This window comes from Lissotriton helveticus, chromosome 5_1 (assembly GCF_964261635.1).
Source record: "Lissotriton helveticus chromosome 5_1, aLisHel1.1, whole genome shotgun sequence".
Classification (NCBI taxonomy): domain Eukaryota; kingdom Metazoa; phylum Chordata; class Amphibia; order Caudata; family Salamandridae; genus Lissotriton; species Lissotriton helveticus.
In genome coordinates this window covers 1,180,357,144-1,180,376,534 of record NC_136065.1, presented here as the reverse complement: position 1 = coordinate 1,180,376,534, position 19,391 = coordinate 1,180,357,144, and the positions used below count along the sequence as shown (strand labels likewise).

At 44.8% G+C, this 19,391-nt stretch overlaps 1 protein-coding gene across 1 annotated transcript in view; it reads right to left on the bottom strand.

Annotated features, from left to right (window-relative positions):
• Positions 1 to 19,391, bottom strand: part of ATRNL1 (attractin like 1) — a 2,439,979-nt gene that overhangs the window by 1,472,212 nt on the left and 948,376 nt on the right. Inside the window, exon 17 of the mRNA XM_078643887.1 lies at positions 848 to 1,036. Coding sequence (XP_078500013.1) covers positions 848 to 1,036 — 189 coding nt within the window. The remainder of the gene's footprint in view (positions 1 to 847; positions 1,037 to 19,391) is intronic.

Genomic DNA, 19,391 nt, shown 5'->3' with positions numbered 1-19,391 from the left:
ATCAAGGTAGGTGAGGCCTCAAAGATCTCCTTTTCTGACCCCACCCCCATTTGGAAAGATGGACAAACCGCAAAGTCTGGACCCATCTGCTTTTGCTTCTCTACAGCAGACCAGCTGAACTTGAGGGATTATGAGCATCTGTATTTATATGAGACCGCAAGCAAATTTCCCTGCTTTGTATCAGTTTATGAGTGGGCAGGTATGAAGTCTGTAAGACAGGGTAAGGACAACAAAGTTGTTTTGATTAAAATTTTAAGATGCAAGCAAGAGGACAATATATTGTTTTTTTCCGATTGTTCTGAGTATGTAGGAAGAGTTACTACGCAAGTGAATGCTATAGATTTGGTGATGGGTAAGTCAGGAACATAAGCAGAAATATAGGATCTGCTAGCTGACTTACTGCCAGTAGAGACTAGCTAGCTGACAAGCCAGGAGGATCAGGGAGTGCTGTAAGGTCTGCAAAAGCAGGGTTACTACGTTAGGGGAGTGACTGTAAGGCTAACAAGCAGCATGGGTTTCAGGGCCTGTATGCCTAAAATGGTTGGTTGTGTTCATGAGACAAGGGGAAAAATAATGTCTATTTAAGTATTGACGGGTGATGCGACTAGATAGTGCCAATGTTCATAAGCTCTGGCCTTCCACTTCAAAGCAGCTTTTTCCACGTAGACTAGTTATGGGGTATTTTATGCTATGATCCATGATGCTCCTCTGCCACGTACTCTTTCTATACAGGCATGTGAGCCCCATTTCTTTATTTCCAAGTCATGTTCTTATCTCTTCCTCACTGGCACTGCAGATACTTTGCCCTCATTTAGTAAATAGGGATTTTCATGTTTTAGGTACTCACGCGGGCAGGTGGTGGTCTGCCATTCCAGGCACTGTCCATATGGGAAGGAGATGATGTACGCGTTGGAGTCCACACACCGCTTGGTGTTGCTGCACCACATGCACTCCATGCTGTTGCTTGTGCAATTGGCACAGCTGGTGCGCAGGGAACATGGTTTCTTGCAGGGCCTGGCATTCTGGTTTGGGCTGACTAAAAGAGAAAGAGACACCAAGTGAACGAAAGGGAGATTGATTACACATATCTATTTGATCATTTTGAAAAACCATTCATCCAACAGTAAGTAGCACATTCTTTTTAATACACAGTATTTAGTTATGTGGCAAATTTATCCTAAGCACTTTCTGAAATTACAAACCGCAGTAGACATATTAAAAGAGCGCATAATTCATAGACCAGCACATTAGGGTGATAGAATATTAAGCAACAGGAAATGCTAGGGAAAGCAGATAATGTGCAAGGCAAAAAATTGGAAGAAAGAAAAAAAGAGTAAGATGTGCATGAATCTTGGTGACCAGTACATAGTGTGATTCACCTGCAGCCTTTACGAATAAAAGCCAAATACATTGTCCACAGAACACTAGAACTCACGTTAAACTCAGAACTGTAAAGGGTCCCTAAATTCCACAATCCCTGTGGGACCAGGCGCTGGACAGCATTATCACTGTGTTGATCCGTAACACACCATATTCGGGTTCTCACAAATATAAAGGGACGTCAACAAATACACCAGTTGCCTATGCTAGGGACAGCCTCACATTTTGAATGAATATCAACCGACGACTCCAAAAACGCCCCGGCAAAACAAATGCTTACCAGGCACGGTTGACGCTCAATAAATGTGCAAGAGCCTCGACTCAGGGTACAATATGAAAGAAATGAGTTTAGGATCCTCCAACTAAGTCACCTTCCTCCACACCACTTTGCATACCTGCAGCACATTAAGCTTGGGTATGTAATGATTGACCTACACCTCATGACATCTCTGTTATAACCTACACTTCCGCTATATTAACACATTTTAAAACACCATCGACCTAACACCCACAGTTTATAACAGAGGTGCATGCAGAATTAAGAGAGACTCACAATGATAGCCAAATCTTTAATGAGAAACAAAGAGACAATGCGAGCTAGGACCACAGGACTCAATGTAACTGCCCACATTCTGAGAACTACTTCATGATAATCTGACAGTTTTTAAGATTTATACAGACTTTTGATAGTATTAACAGCCACCACATGATGCTGGCCTATTTCACTATAAGTTTGCTTTGTGAGCCACATATGATTAGATGTGTCTACATCACTGAAGGTGAATACTGTTCCCATTTGTGAATCCCTTACCTTTGGGTGCACAAGAGGTGGATTTGATATCAGGTCAACACCATAACAATCAAATATGAAAATATGTGCGTATCTTGCTTTTTGAAACTGTTCTTCCTTTTTGCTTCCCCAGGGAATGGGTAAAACAATATTTCCACAGGATATGTAAGTAAATGAACTTACTCTCAGTTTTACAAAGTTCCCGAAGGCAGTGTCCTTACTCCAAAGAGGGACCTGATGAGCATAGGTCCTGACGAAAGCCAACAGACCAACTTAGGCAATGATGGCTGAACATGTAGACCATTGTTGTGAGATGTGAAGGATTAATAGTACATCCCAAATGCATCACCTAGTTACTTAACCTTAAAACTCTTCCCCTTTTTTTTAATTAAAGTGGTATATTTTGCTATAGGAGGTAATTTTAACAATTCTTGCAGATCCCACCGAATTTCTATATCCAGATATTCTTCTGTCTGATAGAGGTGTTACCTACCTGGACTCCCCCATGCCCTATCCCACATACGATATCCGATGATAAGGTCCTCTAGCAGTACACCAGTGGAGATCGTATATACGACTGGTAGAAACTAGTGGGTGAGGCTCACCAAACATCTTTTTCACAGGGCAACAACCAACTGTTCCTCTACAAGATACAAGGTATCCACATCTAATTGTTTAATTTATTAAACACTTTGTACTGGGGCTCAGCGAGTCTCTAAGCATTTTCTAAGGAAAGCCAATTTGATTTTCCAATTATCAAACAAACAGTTTAAGTGTAAATGCCAGGATTTGTCCTCATGTTTCCACAGGTGAACACTTTGGGATCACTATGTGTTTTTTTGCACAAATCATTGAAACCTAAGGCCTTGAGAAGTTCTCAACAAGACAATGAAAAATCATGATTCTGAGAATCCACTTTATGTGCAGAGATCGACTTACTCAACTGGAACAGGTGAAAGACTTTTCTACTTTAGGCTAGTTAGTAAAAGAGGCGGGACAAACGTTGGATTTAGGTGGGGAATGGTCAAGCTCAGTTAATTTCCTTGAGCCTGACTACATTGCCAACTACCGTCCCATCACTCACCTACGAGTCATCAGCAAAGTGTCTATGTTCAACTCCAAGATCACCCATCAATGATGACTATCTCCTACATGGCTACCGTCTGGCTTCAGAACATCATGCTGCACCACAGCTACCTCGCACTTTGTAGATGATAGCCACTGACTGTAGATGAAGATGTCTCCTCCGTCCCAATAATACTGGACCTCCCTGCCGCCTTCGACACAGTAGACCATCCCACCCTCATACGATCTCGAGTCTCAAATGAGATTTACTGAAACTGTCCTTCACTGGTTCTCTTCCTACTTTACTAAATGATGCCAGTGTGATCACAAAAGCACCTCCGGGTTCCACAATATCCTTATCACATGTGGAGTGCTTCAGGGTTCCATACTGTCTCCTCTCATCTTCAACTCTACCTGGAGCAACTTGGTGTTCAACTCACAGATACAAAAGTCTACTTGAAGGTCTCCTCTTCTTCAGCCATCTGATGCTCCAAACACTGCCTCTACTTCATTAGACCAGGATGTCCCACTCCTACCTGAGGCTTAACCCAACCAAGACAGATTTTTTGTTATTTGGCAAGAACAAGAAACAAGAAACAGCACACACATGGCTCATTGACATGAACTTTGACCACTTCCAACTCCGACATTCCCCAAATGCCAGGGCACTTGGATTCACTCTGGACACCATCCTCACTCACAAGGAACACACTGGCAAAAAACAAAGATAGTCTGGTACCAGTTGTCTGTTTTCAAGAAAGGGAAACCGTTTCTTCCAGAAAGTGACTTCAGAACAGCTGTTCTAGCCCTCTTGCTCAAGCATCTGGATGGTGGTAACACCCTGCTCCATGACCTCCCAGACTCCACACAGATACCCCTTAAGGGAATCATACATGCCACAGCACATCTCATCCAGGGCTTGAAGAAATATGAACACATCACCCCAAAACTAATGGAACTTCATTAGCTCCCCTTGTTGACCCACATCATCTTCAAAACCAGATGCATCATCTACAAGGCCATCAGTACCAGCACCTCTGCCTATCTTGCTGACAAAGTCTCCATCTCAGCTGGTTCTTGGCTCACCCACAACAAGGACACAAACTCACCCATTTAAAGAAATTACATTACAATGCATTAACCGTCCATTACACTGCTACCTTTCCTAGCACTTGTTGACTTTATGCTGGTCATCGACTCTGTACAGCAGGTCAGTGCTCTCTGGCTAGATAAACACTAGAAATGTAATGTTCATACATTCATGCATACACACAAGATTTCCCACAGTCAGTGTTTCTCAACCAGAAAACACCAGTTAATGAACACCCAAAAAATGTTAAGTTTACCTGCTGGGAAAGGAGAAGAGTCGCTCTCCCATATAGGCAAACTAGGTAGAAGTGTTACAGCCTCCATGGAGAACATGCACAGTCTGCCAGCCCATGTCTATTCGCCGAACAATGGTGCTCAGACCAATCACAATGCTGCTAAGGAAGCGTGGTGATTGGTCAGGGTATTCTGGAAGGCTGTGTGCTACCTGCGGATGGAGGAAGAAGAGGTAGAGGCCGGCGATCACCTGTATAGGTAAGTGCTTAAAAAAATGATATGTATTTATTTCCCACCCCCACCCAATGTTACCCCCGCCCAACCAACCCTGTTCTGTAGCAGCTGCTACTGAGCCCCTGTCTGCCATGTGGCCTCCCAAAAAGGATCTGATATGCATACTTTTGCAACAAATACTTTTTTTTTGTTTAAGTGAATGTGTTTCTAGCATGGTAATACCAGGAAGATGTGGTGTAGTTGATTAACAACAAGTCAACTGGCATGAACTATAAGCACTTGATTAGACTCCAGTCTTGGATGAAAATATCTGGGAACTGGTAGACTCTCAATTTTTTCACTTATGTCTTATGGGATTGTAGTGAATGGAGAGCTCCGGCCATGTTTAACCGCATCGCTGCGGCGGCTATTCCGCCGCAGCGCTAAGGGGGCGGGGAGGCCGCACGGCGGCCGCATGCTGGTGACGGAACCGCTCCGTCATCAGCCGCGGTTGGGCTGTGCTGATGACGGAGCGGTTCCGTCATGGCCCCGCCCGCTCAATAGAACGACCAGTGCAGGCGCGGAATCCGCGCCGCACAGGCGCGGCGGCTGGGCCATGAAGGAACCGCTCCGTCATCAGCACAGCGCCACCGCAGCTGATGACGGAGCGGTTCCGTCATCAGCATCGAAAGGGTTAAAATAAACTAGGTAGTCACCCCCTCTAGTGTCGAAAACAGAACCTTTTTTTCTCTGATGCTGCTTTTCCTTTCACAGTTTGTGTGCCACTTTAACTTAGACTACTTTAGGACTGCAGTTTCCATCAGGTATGGAAATGGAAATGTTGGTGCCTAATGGTCTGATTTTTCCATGGCACTTCTCCACACTTGGTTATGTCATTCCCTCTTTGAGCCTGACTTGAAAATGTCTTCCCTGGGGTAATCACTAGAGCACGAACATAAAAACTAACACCGTCTCTTTCAGAATGCCTCAGCATTCTGCCTTACCAAATGATTCATGTGCTGCCTTTGAGGGAGGTAAAGAAATAATGTTTTGTAAAGTCACAGTATTGGTGTGATGAAAAAAGGCTTTAATTAGAGGACTAATGAGACACGGTTGAAGAAAACCAAGTGTGAAAATTGTATCAAAACAAACACAAAAAGCATTGGCATAGCCAATAGGTCTCACCTTTGGGGCCTTATAAGTGTTTACCCATGCAACAGTTAATGTTGTTGCACCAAGGATATTGTGCTTCATAACTAAATACTTACAAGGTCCCAAAAGCGAGACCTATTGGCTATGCCAATGCTTATTACTACAGCTGCGTTGCAAATTAAAATAAATGCATTTTTGAGTTACCCAAGCCAAGCTCCGGACTCTGGAATCAGATTCGGACACAGAAGGGGGGGGGGGAGCAGGGGTTGGCGGGGTGCTCACTATCTTATAGTACAAAAGGGTTAAGTTTTCTATTAAACCGCGCAGGTCCCCATCGAAGCCCACATTTATGGCCGCCATAAACAACGACTATGTGTAATTACACTGACGTCTGCACCGCGTTGTTTTTGGGCAGTAGAAACTGCAGAGGCGGACATGTTTCACCGGCTGAATAGAACTGAATAAATAATTTACATAGAAGAAGATTCGCTGAAAAAATGGTCATGATGGTCTATCTTCTAAATCTAGCATGAACCCTGGAGGAGGAACAAAGGTCATGTGGAGGAATAAGAAAGAAAGGGCAGCGTGATCCGGTAGAAGAAGCCCAAGGGAAGTAACTTATGAAAACGGGATTTGGAACACACATAGTGAAGGGACCGCAATACACAAGGACAGTGGGGAGAAGAACATTGGTGTGGATGAGGGGCATGAAGAAGGTGGAATCTGGGAATGGATTCTTGAGCCATCATACAGAACACCAAGAGAAGCCAGAGGAGAAAGGAGCGTGGGTGTCATTCCATGGGCCTGTAAACAGGGGTAGGAAAGAGATCAAGTCAGAGGGCGGTAAAGAGCAAGGCTTGGAAAAGACGCAATTAAATGTGTCCACAAAAGTGGGGATTACACAGGAGTCACTGCAACAAAAAAAATTATTTAAAAAAGTACAAGGCCCAGAAAAGTGGCAATGAAATGTGCACACAAACGTGCGGATTACGTGACAGTCACTGCAACAACAAAAATAAATAAAAAAGGTCGAGGTCCAGAAATGTGGCAATTAAATGTGCACACAAATGTGGGACTTACAAGGGAGTCACTTTAAAAAAAAATAAGTATGAGGCCCAGAAAAGCGGAAGTGAACGTGCACACAAAACTAAATTCGGGAATACAGAAGTCATTGCAACAACAACAAGTTTTTTTTTAAGTACGGGGCCCAGAAAAGTGGCAATGAAAATGAACACAAAAGTGGGGCTTACATGGAAGTCACTGCAAAAAAAAAAGAAATACGAGACCCAGAAAAGCGGCAATAAAAGGTGCACCAAAAAGTAGCGATTACCCAAGAGTCACCTCAATACCAAAATAAAAGCAGGGAGCGGACTTTTCACCAACGAAAGAGACAAGAGTGAGTTTGTAATGTTTACCCCTCACACTGCATGCATGAACAAGAAGCGCAAGCAAAACGGTGCGGCGGAGCGAGGCGCTCGCGCTTGGGAGAGCAGTCTGCTCTTTTTCGAAGCACACACTCGTGCTTATGGTGTGCCCCTGCCTGCTCCTGTAAAGTGTTTGCCGCCACAAGCATGAGTATGGGCTTCGAAAAAGAGATGAACGACGGCTAAAGGTCTCCTATGCAGCGCATGCGCACTGGGTAGGCGAGACCTAAAACTGGAGCCATTTAGCTCCTTCTTATTGAATCATGAAACTTTCGAGAGAAGATGCTGCCACAGCGTTGTCAGTACAGCTGTGACTTAGGGCCCGATTACAACTTTGGTGAAGCCAAAGCTGTGTGAGCACCGCACCGCCAACCAGATTATGAGTTTTCTCGTGACTGGCGTGCATTTCTTTGGTGGTCCCACGGCAGTGTCTCTAAAAAGGGCACTGCAATGGGAGCGTCAAAGGCAGTTCCTTCACTGCATGGACTGCCCAGTCCATGGCATGCAGGAACTGGGGTGCATGCAGACAAGGATGCACAACATGTGCCCACCTGCATGCACCCATCGACCCTGAGGCCCTGTTTCCTCTCCGCCACAGTATTCATGGCAGGCTCAATGCCATGAAAACTGTTGCGGGAGGAAACTCGTAATATGCTTGGTGGTGCCGCAGTGGCACTGCCAAGCATATTGCGGCCTTAAGACCTCTGCAACACAGCCAGGCCTCTCTGATCCCTGCCGGTTGCAGTGGGCCCATGGCGCTCCGACTGCCCAACTTGTAATAAGGCAGTCGGCCCACCGATGCGGCAGTGCCCGCACCACCACCATGGATACGGTAGTTCACCGGACCGCCGTAGTTGTAATTAGGCCCTTAGTTACTAAATATACCAATCAGTGCCTTTATTTCTGTACATTTACTTACATTTATGATAAAATAGCTCAGACTAAATTTTATTTTCATTTGGTTTGAAATGTTACCAAAGCCTCTCTTTTCCCAGTACAGTATGTCTTATATTTATCTTTGACAATTCCCAATATCCGCAAACAACTTCTTCTATTTAAAAAAAAAGAAAGTGTGGCATGGCTTATTTTCCACAAAGATTAGATTTTAGTTTTTCGAACCACAGATGTACTGTTATTATGTTCATAGTTTGTGTGTGCGTTTGCTATCATTGTGAGATGATAGATTTCATTTTTTCATTCTTCTGTGTTTTATAGGTGTTATTGTTTTATGGGTACACTACCCACACTGCATTAAAAAATGAAGATAGTGGTGAAAGATTATTTGATTTAATCAAAAAAGATGAATCCGACAAGATGAAAGTAATAGGAAGTGGGAGATCCATGGATTAGAAGTACTTTTTCAAAAATTAGAAAAACAATAACGTGAGAAAGATCACGATTTTTATCTGCAATAAAGTCAAGGAAACTTTTGTGCATTTATATTACTTTTGCAGCACAACACGGCCAGAAGGTTTGTTCGCGCTTCACAGCAGATACGATAAAATGGGCCATTGCTTACACTTTTTTTTGACACAACAGAATGATCAACGATTATGGTCTTACTGTACAGGCAGGCTGATTTAAGGGCGTTTTAAGGGTGTTACAATCATTCATGTGCTGAAGCATAGGAGTCAAGTCAGCATACTTACAACTTTGATGTTACTCTTGGCAAGCATGACCAAGAATGGAAAGGGACCAACACAATACTGAGAAACAGCAAGCACCCAAGCGTCTCGAGAGGGGGGGGGGGGGTGATGGAGTGGCAAGCTTGGTTTAAGTCTAGGAGGGGAGTTGGTGTGCAAAAATTGCCTCACAGCCAATTATGTTAGCTGGTACTTCCAGAGGGTCTTGTATGTAATATGTAGGCAGTTTTATGAATTTTCTGTTTATTTTAAGACTTTACATTGCACAACATATAATTTACTCTAGAAGGAGCCTTAAAGATGACAATGTGGTGGCATTGACCTAATAGTGAAGTTCAAAAAAGGACAAGTCAATGACAGTCGAGGTTTGAGTGGTGATATGAGCGAAGTGGATGTGATGCTCATCACCTACTGATGGACTGCAATTTACAAAACCATTGGTGTACCGCCTCGGACTGACCTGTGCAAACGGCGTGCTTTATTAGTGTAAATTCAATTTCTGTTTTAACAAAAAGTTAGTTTACACCCACAAAGCAATTTACTGACATGTCATAGCCCATCGCTATGCTGTAATAGTAAGTACGATCAAATCTACTCACACGGATGGAGCATGCATGTTGCAGGGCTCGGAGTTCCTTGCAAAATAAGTGACCATCAAAAAGTTCAAGTTTATAGATATTTACAACATTTTGAAAGGCTCAATTCTACCCACCCTGGAGAGACTCAGAGATTTACCCTTGAGAAGGGTGGGAATACATATGTATAGAAGGTGGTAAGGGGGAGGGAACACTTCCAGAATCGAGGAGGGTATAGAAGAGGTTTTCTGTGGGGAACAGATTTCCCATGTGGGGATGAAAGGAAAAGTCTTGGCCGAAATTACCGAATTTCGTCCGTCACCGACTGGTATTAGGCATTTGAGATGTAGGGGCCTAATTTAAGGATTCGGTAATTTACGAAATCAGTAATTTAAGAAATCGGTAAATTACCGAATTCTTAAATACCGATTTGGTAAATTACTGAATCCTTACTGTAGGAAGCACTCAAGTGAGTGCTTTTCACTTGTAAGGATTTGTTATTTACCACCAACTAATAGATGGTGGTAAATAACGAAATTCGTTGAAAAAGCAATTTTGTGCTTTTTCAACTGTGCCATGTGGCAGGCATACATGTGTGCCACATGTGCACCCATGCACTATACAGGGGTGCAACAGGGTGTCAATGTGACACCCTGCCACCCGGCCACCCTTGTAAGTCTACCCCCAATTACCGATTTGGTATTTATCGAATCGGTAATTCTCATTCATCCCTGAATGGGGAATACCGAATAGGTAAATACTGAATCTGTATTTACCGAATTTTACAGATTCTGTAAAATTTACCGAATCATTAGCTACATATCATTTACAGATTCTAAAATACCAAATCGGTAAAATTCTGTATTTTAGAATCAGTAAATGGTATTTACCTACATCTGGCCCCTAGTAATTTATAAAATAATTCCATGACTAGGGGTAGTGGAATTCTATCTGAATTCCCAAAAAAACGAGACACTTACATAGGAATAAGCCTACAAGTGTAAATAAATCAGGTTTTCTTTACAAGAATCAGAACCATAGTGATTAGCAACAGTCAAGGCAAGAGAGACTAATTCGTGTTAGGCAACTGGGATCTGATTTGGGAATTACCAAAATAAACCTGTGTTTTTGTACTATTTGGGCGCAGCCCGCTGTGCTATTTGTTGGAGGCTTCTTACAACATGCAGCCTCTTGTGACAGCCATTACTGTAGCCTAAGGATTCAGGTGTCTGACACCCACTGTCTTCCATGCCCCTTCTCTTTAGTGTTCTGCGCTAATGCACGACTCCCTACAAGCTCTCCAGGTGGTGAAATGTATGTGGTGAAGAACTGCAGGAAGAGGGTATAGTCTTAGATTTATCCCACAGATTAGCATTAGAGAGTTCTGGAAGCAACCATCTACAAGGATGAACTCTGGCTGCAGAGGGGCCTTCAGGACGAAGAGAGATTACTGTAGTCCATTGTGCTTAGGTTTTGCAGGCCTCTTGCAGCTGTTTTGTGGAATCACGGGTAGTTAGTAGTCCTTCAAGGGATGATAAGCAACTAGTGCAGGTCCTGTGTATTTGAGGTGGCAGTGGAGACAGAAGAGTTGGACTCTCAGGAGACTAGAAGCACGCTTCGGTTCCAGTCTCCAAGTATTGCAGCTCAGTAAAAGGCCACTTTTTCAATGACGGTACCCAGGAAAATATCCCCAAAATGTCTTCGGTGTAGTGGGATCAGAATTAGCTTTTTCGGTGAATTGAGATTATCAGTGCTTGCTTTCTCTCAGGTAAAAGTTAGTTCATGTTAAAAGAAAAGGTTGGAAATGGAATCAATGTGTGGACCAGGCAGGGATGGAGCGCCTTTGCCAGGGATTGTGATAAAGGAGTTGAGTTAGAATAGGCGAATTCCCTTCTGTCAATTACCCCAAAGGACATCGCCACACTAACTTAACTTTTTGTCCAAATACAATGGATGGAGCACTGACCTCAACTGGCGCATTTCGTGCTGTACGTGCAAAAAAACTGTGGGGTTTGTTCTTTGGGAAGTGGACATACATGTTTGTGGAAGATCAAGGAATTCCAATCTAACACCCCAGCTGTTACATTTACTTGACTAGTCTAATGTTTGGAGAGGGGAAAGGACATGACCAACTGGTAAAAGTTGGGCCCTGTTTGCACAAAAGGTGTTTTCTGGTTTTGTTTAAAAAACAGGCTCAGGTTTGCAGCCCTTAGGCTACTCCCCTTTAGGGGGATAACAAGTAGAATCAAGGAGGGGATGCCCTTTGGGGATATCACATTTGGAGACTGAAGCAGAACATTTACTGAACTGGATTTGATGTGTGGCAACACAGGCAAGGCGAGGATGTGGTGGGTAAACAATAGTGTAATGTTTGGGTGGATCGGTCCTGTTTGGATGGTCAGAAGCGTTCTCTCAATTTTTGATGCACATTTGCACAATAAGAGAAGCTGCTGATTGGCTTTAGTTGAAGAGGAGTGGAGAGGGCTTGGATTTTGTTTCGCTGGCTCTGGAGGGATCAGAGTGTGATTTCAGAGACCTGTGCTGCTTTGATGAGTTTGTGATTAAGTATTTTGCATAGCAAACAGGTAGAGTTGGTAAGCGCTTTAATAATAGTGGAGGGGTAGGTGGGTATTAGCATTTTATCGTACAGATGTTGGTTTTGATGGCTCGCTGGTCTGCTGTGTATCACAAGAATCAGTTATGTGTCATAGTAATGAATTGCATTTTCATTGTCATATCTCGCGACTAATTTGGTCAGGCGGTTGGGTAAGGCGATTCATTGGAGATCAAAGTTCTTTAGATTTTCACCGAAGCAACGCACATTAAGGAATAAAGGCTGTAACAAGTTTTGGATAGGGTTTGGTGCTTTGTGGTTTGATTGCATGAGGACTTACATTGTGCCAGGAAATATGGGGTGATTTGGCTCTGCAAAGGGAGCCAGGTACACCCTATCCAAACTTGTCTCACAGGGTAATGGGGGTAAACAGTCAAAAGCTTCTCAGGGAGGAGGGGTGGGCGGTAGAACCCTATACTTCATCAACCACTAGAAATACAATTCATTGTTTCCCCTAGTGTTTTTCTTAACAAAACTGAAATATTTTAATGTCTCAGAAAAATGAAATACTTTATAATGCCGTTCATTACAAAGTTTGATATTCAAGGCTATTGATTATTGCTAAGCTTCCCAACACCTCTAGTGTCCTCTTCCTAGTTCCCATGGGGCTCCTCAGGTCTGTAGCATATAATACGGATAACAAGACATAGGCAACAATGGGCAGAGGTGCAACTTCACCAATCAAGCACCAGACATCATTAACCCGCAGGTCATTTTGTGTGATCTTGCACAAAAAGAGTTTTCCCTAGTACATTGTAGTTCTAATGGCAGGTTTGTCTTGACCGTTTAAGATACTGTCTCATTCTTTTATTTTCAGACCTGGTGTCACCAGAATGCAAAGGACACAGCTGATTAACTGCAGGTCGGAGTTCTTGGTGGGTTCTTACTACCGACTTTCTCATATGTACCGCAGAAGTTTGGGTGGTCTCCCACTCAGATGAATAGTTGCAGCCATGGTTAACAGTTGCTTTGCATTTGGTAGCTGCAACCACTGGATTGTGGGGCAGGCTCTTGACTTTGGCGATGACTGTTGGACAACAAGCTGTGGCAGCATTAGTCCATACAAATATATTCAGTGATGTTTAACAGCACTTGACTGGTTAGAGTTGCATGTTTTCTTTGCACAGTTCACCAAACGAATCATGTAGCGAGACTGACTGGCATGACCTTTCACATCTTGGTCATCCCTGGTTGCACTCCCCATGGTAGTCCATTCCTTCTGGGTGCTCCACATGCTGGTAACATGGCAGGGCATCCCCTCGTTGACAATATCTTGTAATGCAGGACCAGGCTCACTTTTTTCCCCCCTTTCTAATGACTGTAGGGCCTGCGTTTATGTACATTTTAGGCATGATCTCTTTAAAGAGGTCTACTTCCCTCCTAAGGTAAATCAAGTCACTGTTTAGGAAATGTATATGGGGGTCAGATGTGCCCAGGCTTATGAAGGCTCATGCCGACACAACGTCAGGAGGGGTGAGACTCCTGCACGTGCAATCCTATTATGTAGCTAACAAATGGGAATGCCTTACTACACTGATGGTGAGCTGTGAACAAATAATACGAATGGGAATCAAAATGCACTAACTCTTCTCAAAAATTAGTAGCGGACTCCTGAATTGTACTGCATAGTGAACCACTGCTGCGTTTAACCCTGTATTGCACTATCTCTCAGGCGTGGTGTACGCTAAACATGTTAAGATGTGTTATTACATCTATCTGGAAGCAAGTGTGCGGGACAATGCAGGGTTTGAAGTGGGTGAGAAGACTTTTTACTTGAAATCTTGGTTTGTGGTCAGTATTGTCTCACTCACTGACATACTCCACATGGGACAGATTAAATCTTATCAAGACCTCTTTGACGAAAATGGATTGAGCAATGGAGACACCCTCAAGTTGTGAATGTCTCCCGACTGCATTGGTAGACAAAATCCACAAAAAGTCCCTCAAACAAGTTCGTATTGGAGAATCACTGATACACTACTCCTGCCTGACACAGTAACATTATGGGAGCTAAGGAGCTACTTTAGTTCAAGACACAATGTTCTATTAGAAACCAGTAACTCAACAATCCCCTTTGGGTCAAAAGCAAAAAACAAAAGCACACAATGAAAGGAACGTCATAAGAGCTCTGATTATACCATACACAATGGAAATGTAAATTAAAAATTATCACATTTTATTCATAAAAACAAGATATAGCCATATACATTTAAAATTTCACAGGTATACACATTAATACAAAAAACCCATAAAAAGTCGACGCAGCGTTTCGGTGCTTATATTAACGATATTACACCTTCATTAGGACGGTTTCTTCTCTAGTTCAAAGGAACTAGTGTAAGTACTTCATGAACCAACAGTCGTTTAATCAATTGCGCTGTGGTCGGTTCCCGATGTGGGTCAATATTTGTAATCCCTTTATGAGTAATAGATCTTGGATATTCTGGAAACGGTATTAGTAGAATTAACTTCCCTTGTGGATATGTAACCAAGATGGTTTGCAATCTAACACTTGGAAGTTCTCAAACTCGTGCTTAAAGTTTCCTTATGAAGTTGAAGACCTGGTAAGCATCCAAGGTTCAACTTCTGTATTACATTAAAATAGGAGACCCGATTGTTTATCCCAGGTCTTGGATCGTAGGATCTGTCCTCCCTGGGGTCTGGCATCCGCACGCTTCCAAATGACTGCATTGGGCCACCCCTTTACATCTTACTTTCCAGATTAGAGCATATCTCCATGTCTACGGTCAACATCAAGGGGAAATATCAGTAGGTTATGGAATGAATATAGTGCCCCGTTTCCTTCCAGACTGCCAACTCCCTCAGACCCCCTGGCATTAAACTTTGTCTGTCCAATTCTTTGATGAAATGTGTAAGGACTCACTGGACACATAACAAGAGAAGCAAGAATGAAGTTCACCTATTTTAAGTTATACGTGACTGACAGTGCACACAAGGCAGGAATTGAGATACTGAACTATTGGAGGTATCAGGCATCTGATTGTGACTTTCTGCATATTCTCCAGTCCTATGTAACTCTGTTGTACCAATGGCTGCAGATTGTACGTGCAAGAATGTTTTGGAAAATGCTTCTGGTCTTCTCTAACTTTACTCTACAATTTGTCTGGGAATCCTGGTGTTTTAACTACCATTGTGGAAGTTGGTTGGCAACTATGTTGGCTTTTGCAAAAATCTATCTTGAGGAGAAGGAAAACACCGCAGACGCCAACCAATGAGGTGTGGCTGGTAGAAATTAAGCAGATGTCAAGACACAAATAAGTTATTTACAGACATAAAGTCAGAAATATTTGAGAAAATATAGCACCCCTTCCTTTTGCGTCAAGCAGGTTGGCAGTTTCTTCTTTCACTTTTCCTCCCATACCCTCTGCCCGTATCTCCCATGTGACTTACCTTCAGCATGGGCACTGGCATACAGTCTCCATATTATTTCCCCTTTTATCCTCTCTATATGTCCTCCCTACTACCTCTATTTATACCCTTTTCACCCCTCCTCCCCCATCACCCCCAAGAAATTTCTTGTCTTGACGATGTCCTTATGTTTCCCTGTTGGATACTCTAAGTTTTCTTCGACTTCCTACACTGATGTTCGAGCCCCATCTTAACATTTACTCAGCTGGAACCATACAGTGTTGGGCCTTTCTAAACCTCTTACATAGGACCCACACTTGGTTATAGTTCGGCCCAGTCACTCCCCATCATGTGTCCTACATATGACTCTCACACCCTGTAGACACACTCTCTCAAATTCTTAGTCTCCTGCTCATCGCATTCATTTCTTGTTTTTTGTCTTTTTGTTTTTTTAAAGGCTCTTTGATGCACTTGTTGCTTATGATTTGACCTTGATATTTTATGTTGTTTTGTTGCAGGTGTTTATAAAGAACATGAAAAATTGCTTCAAAAATAGCAGTAAAATGAGAAAACCTAAAACTGATGGATTGTAATGTTTGACTTGCTCTCTAGGAAGAAACATTCGACACTATCCTTTTTAGGTCTTGCCTAAGCTTCGCATGCACCGTCTCTTCAAGACATGCTGTATCTAATCTATGGGCTTTCATCACACCCATTGCTTTTCATTCGCTCATTCGTGGGCTTTTCTAAATTCCTTTCTTTTTATATGTGAAACATTGCCATTTGTCCCGACTTTGGGTGTGTTTTTCACTTTCATGGCTATTGCCCCTGTTACATGTCCCCCTACTCTCTTGTTTATGTATGGATTAGTTGTCACACTTTTTTTTCTTTGAATTGGTCCATTGCCGTTTGTTCATCCGATCCTTTGGGACGAGCACCTCCCAGCAATGCTTGTGTTTTGTATTCATGCTAGGCACAGTGCCCACTTCACGTTCGCCACACTTTATCCTGAAGCTATAGCGAAGCACCTACTTCACAGCCCCCGTGAGCACTTCCCATCAGTGCTTGTGTTTTGTTTTCATGCTCAGCATGGTGCTTGCCACGATTTATCTTGCAGTTACAAAGCTGTGCCCACTTCAATGCCTCACACAGCATGCCTGCCGTTTCGGAAGGCCGTGTGCCTTTCTTTATTTCAGCACGTCACCCACAGCCTCTTCCACCTCTGAACTGAACGTCTCGCCCCACTGAGTCTCTGCTGCAAAACCCCCAGCAGGCAGGGCACAAACAGAGCAGGCTGCCTAAAATGGCTTCAGCCTGCTTCCGGCAACAGAACAAGAGCTTTCACTTTAAATTTACAGAGCCTTGGAGTGGCCGAAATGAGCGCAGAGCACAAGAAGCAGGAGCTCGCCTTGCTTTCTACTTCCGCTTCTAACTTCGGCTGCTACAAGTCTTTCTCGCCCTAACTTAAAATCAGTTCTGCAGAAACACACCTGTTGTACCCAAACAACCACCTCCACCCCGTACCTCGTTTTGAGTAGCGTGAAAGACACGCATTGGCGCACAAATGTTGTCATTGGTTAAGCTTCTGTATCCATATGGCAGACAAGCTGCTTTTCGCTTCAACACCCCATCAAGACCACTGACTCATTGTCAGTGAAATTGCTCTCCCACCCTCGCAGCTCCACCATTAAGTGAGGTGCCCCTGCCCCTGCACTCTTGAGTGTTGGTGATCGAGGCCCTCCTCCACCCGCAGGTTTCCCTGCGCCTCATCCCTGGTGGTCCAGTGGACCTCTGTCTCCTTTCTTTCTTTCTGCTCCTTCACTCGTTTTTCTCCCCTTTCTATCTTTCATCTTTCTGCACCTCTGCTCTTTTGCGCCTTATTTCTGCCCATTTCCCTTTCTCTCCCTCTGCTCCTTCACTCGTTTTCACTCGTTTTTTTCCCCTTTCTGCACCTCTGCTCTTTTGTGCCTTATTTCTGCCCATTTTCCCTTTCTCTCCCTCTGCTCCTTCACTCGTTTTCACTCGTTTTTTTACCCTTTCTATCTTTCACCTTTCTGCTCTTTTCTGCATCTCTGCTCTTCTGTGCCTTATTTCTGCTTATTTTCCCTTTTTTCTTTATTCCTTCTTTCCTCCCTTTACCTTTCCCCGCCGCTGCTGCCCCCGCGGCCCCTCCCCCCCCAGCACGACCGGCCCAATCCAGCTCCCCTCCCCGCTCCCGCCTTCCAGCTGTCCAGCCCTCCCCGACCCCTACTTAATGGCGGCCACTGCGGGCTGCGGGCGCGCCGCTGGTGCACCGAAGGCGCGTCAAAGGCAAGCACGTCTGCGCCTGTCTGCGACCCGTCCGCGACCAGCACCAGGAACCCTGGACCTCCGCCCCGCCAACGCTACGACCCAGCAGCACTCCACGCACTCAACCCAGGCTGCAACAACAACTGCAAGCTAGCATCTCCAGCCGACACCCATGGACCCTTCAGCTGTCACCGCTGCCGGCACACCTGCAGCACCGCCAAGAGCACGGATCCAGCACAACCCGCCCACAAGAACACAACCGAACCGAAGACCCTGCAATGCATCCTCCTCAACGTCCGATCCCTCCACAAACACGCCACAGAAATCTGGGACCTCCTCGACAGCACAACCCCAGACGTAGCATTCTTCACCGAAACCTGGACCAACACCACCTCGGGACCGGACATCGCCATCGCCATCCCCCAAGGATACAAGATCTCCAGGAAGGACCGCCCCATCCAGCCAGGAGGAGGAATCGCCATCGTCCACAAATCCAGCCTCCGCCTGAGCACACTCCCTGACGAGTCCACAGAACTGATGGAACACCTTCACTTCAAGATACTGGCCAGCCCCACCGCAGCCCTCCGAGGAACCCTCATCTACCGACCCCCTGGACCCCGCGGACCCTTCGCCAACTCCATCACGGACATTATCTCCCCGCAGGCTATCGCATCCACCAACTACACCCTGCTGGGAGACCTCAACTTCCACCTCGACAATCAACTGGACCCCAACACCACATCCCTCCTGGACAACCTCCACAACATTGGACTCCGCCAGATCGTGACCGAGCCCACGCACTCAGCAGGACACACCCTCGACCCCCTCTTCACTACAGGAAACTCCATCACCTTCAGCCACACCACCGAACTCCCATGGACCGACCATCGTTGCGTCCACTTCACCTTCAGAACACCCACCATCCACAGACACCAGCACCTGCTTCCACAAAGAAACTGGACCAAAATCACCGATGACCAGCTCACCTCCTCCACCCCAACCATCGCGGAAAACGACGACCCCAACACCGCAGCCCGAACCCTGCATAGATGGATCTCGGACAGCACCAACACCATAGCCCCCCTCAAGAAAAACAACAATACCCGTGCCAAGAAAGCCAGATGGTTTACCACCGAACTTCGAGAGTCCAGGCGCACATGCCGCCGCCTCGAAAAGGCCTGGAGAAACACCAAATCCACAGAAGCCCACAACAACTTCAGAGCCGCCACCAACGCCCACCATCAACTCATCAGAGAAACGAGGAAAAAAGCGATTGAAGACAGAATCTCCAACCACGCACACAACAGCAAGGAACTCTTCAGCATCATCAAGGAGTTCGCCCAACCCACCAGCGAGTCTACCGACATCCCTCCCTCACAAGACCTCTGCGACAAACTCAGCATCTTTTTCCACCACAAAATCAAGAGCATCTACGACAACTTCGACGAAGACAACCAACACACTGAACTCTCACCAACCACCCCCGACACCCGGAAACCAGCGATTGATGACTGGACAGCCCTCACCACCGAAGACACACTGAAGACAATGAAG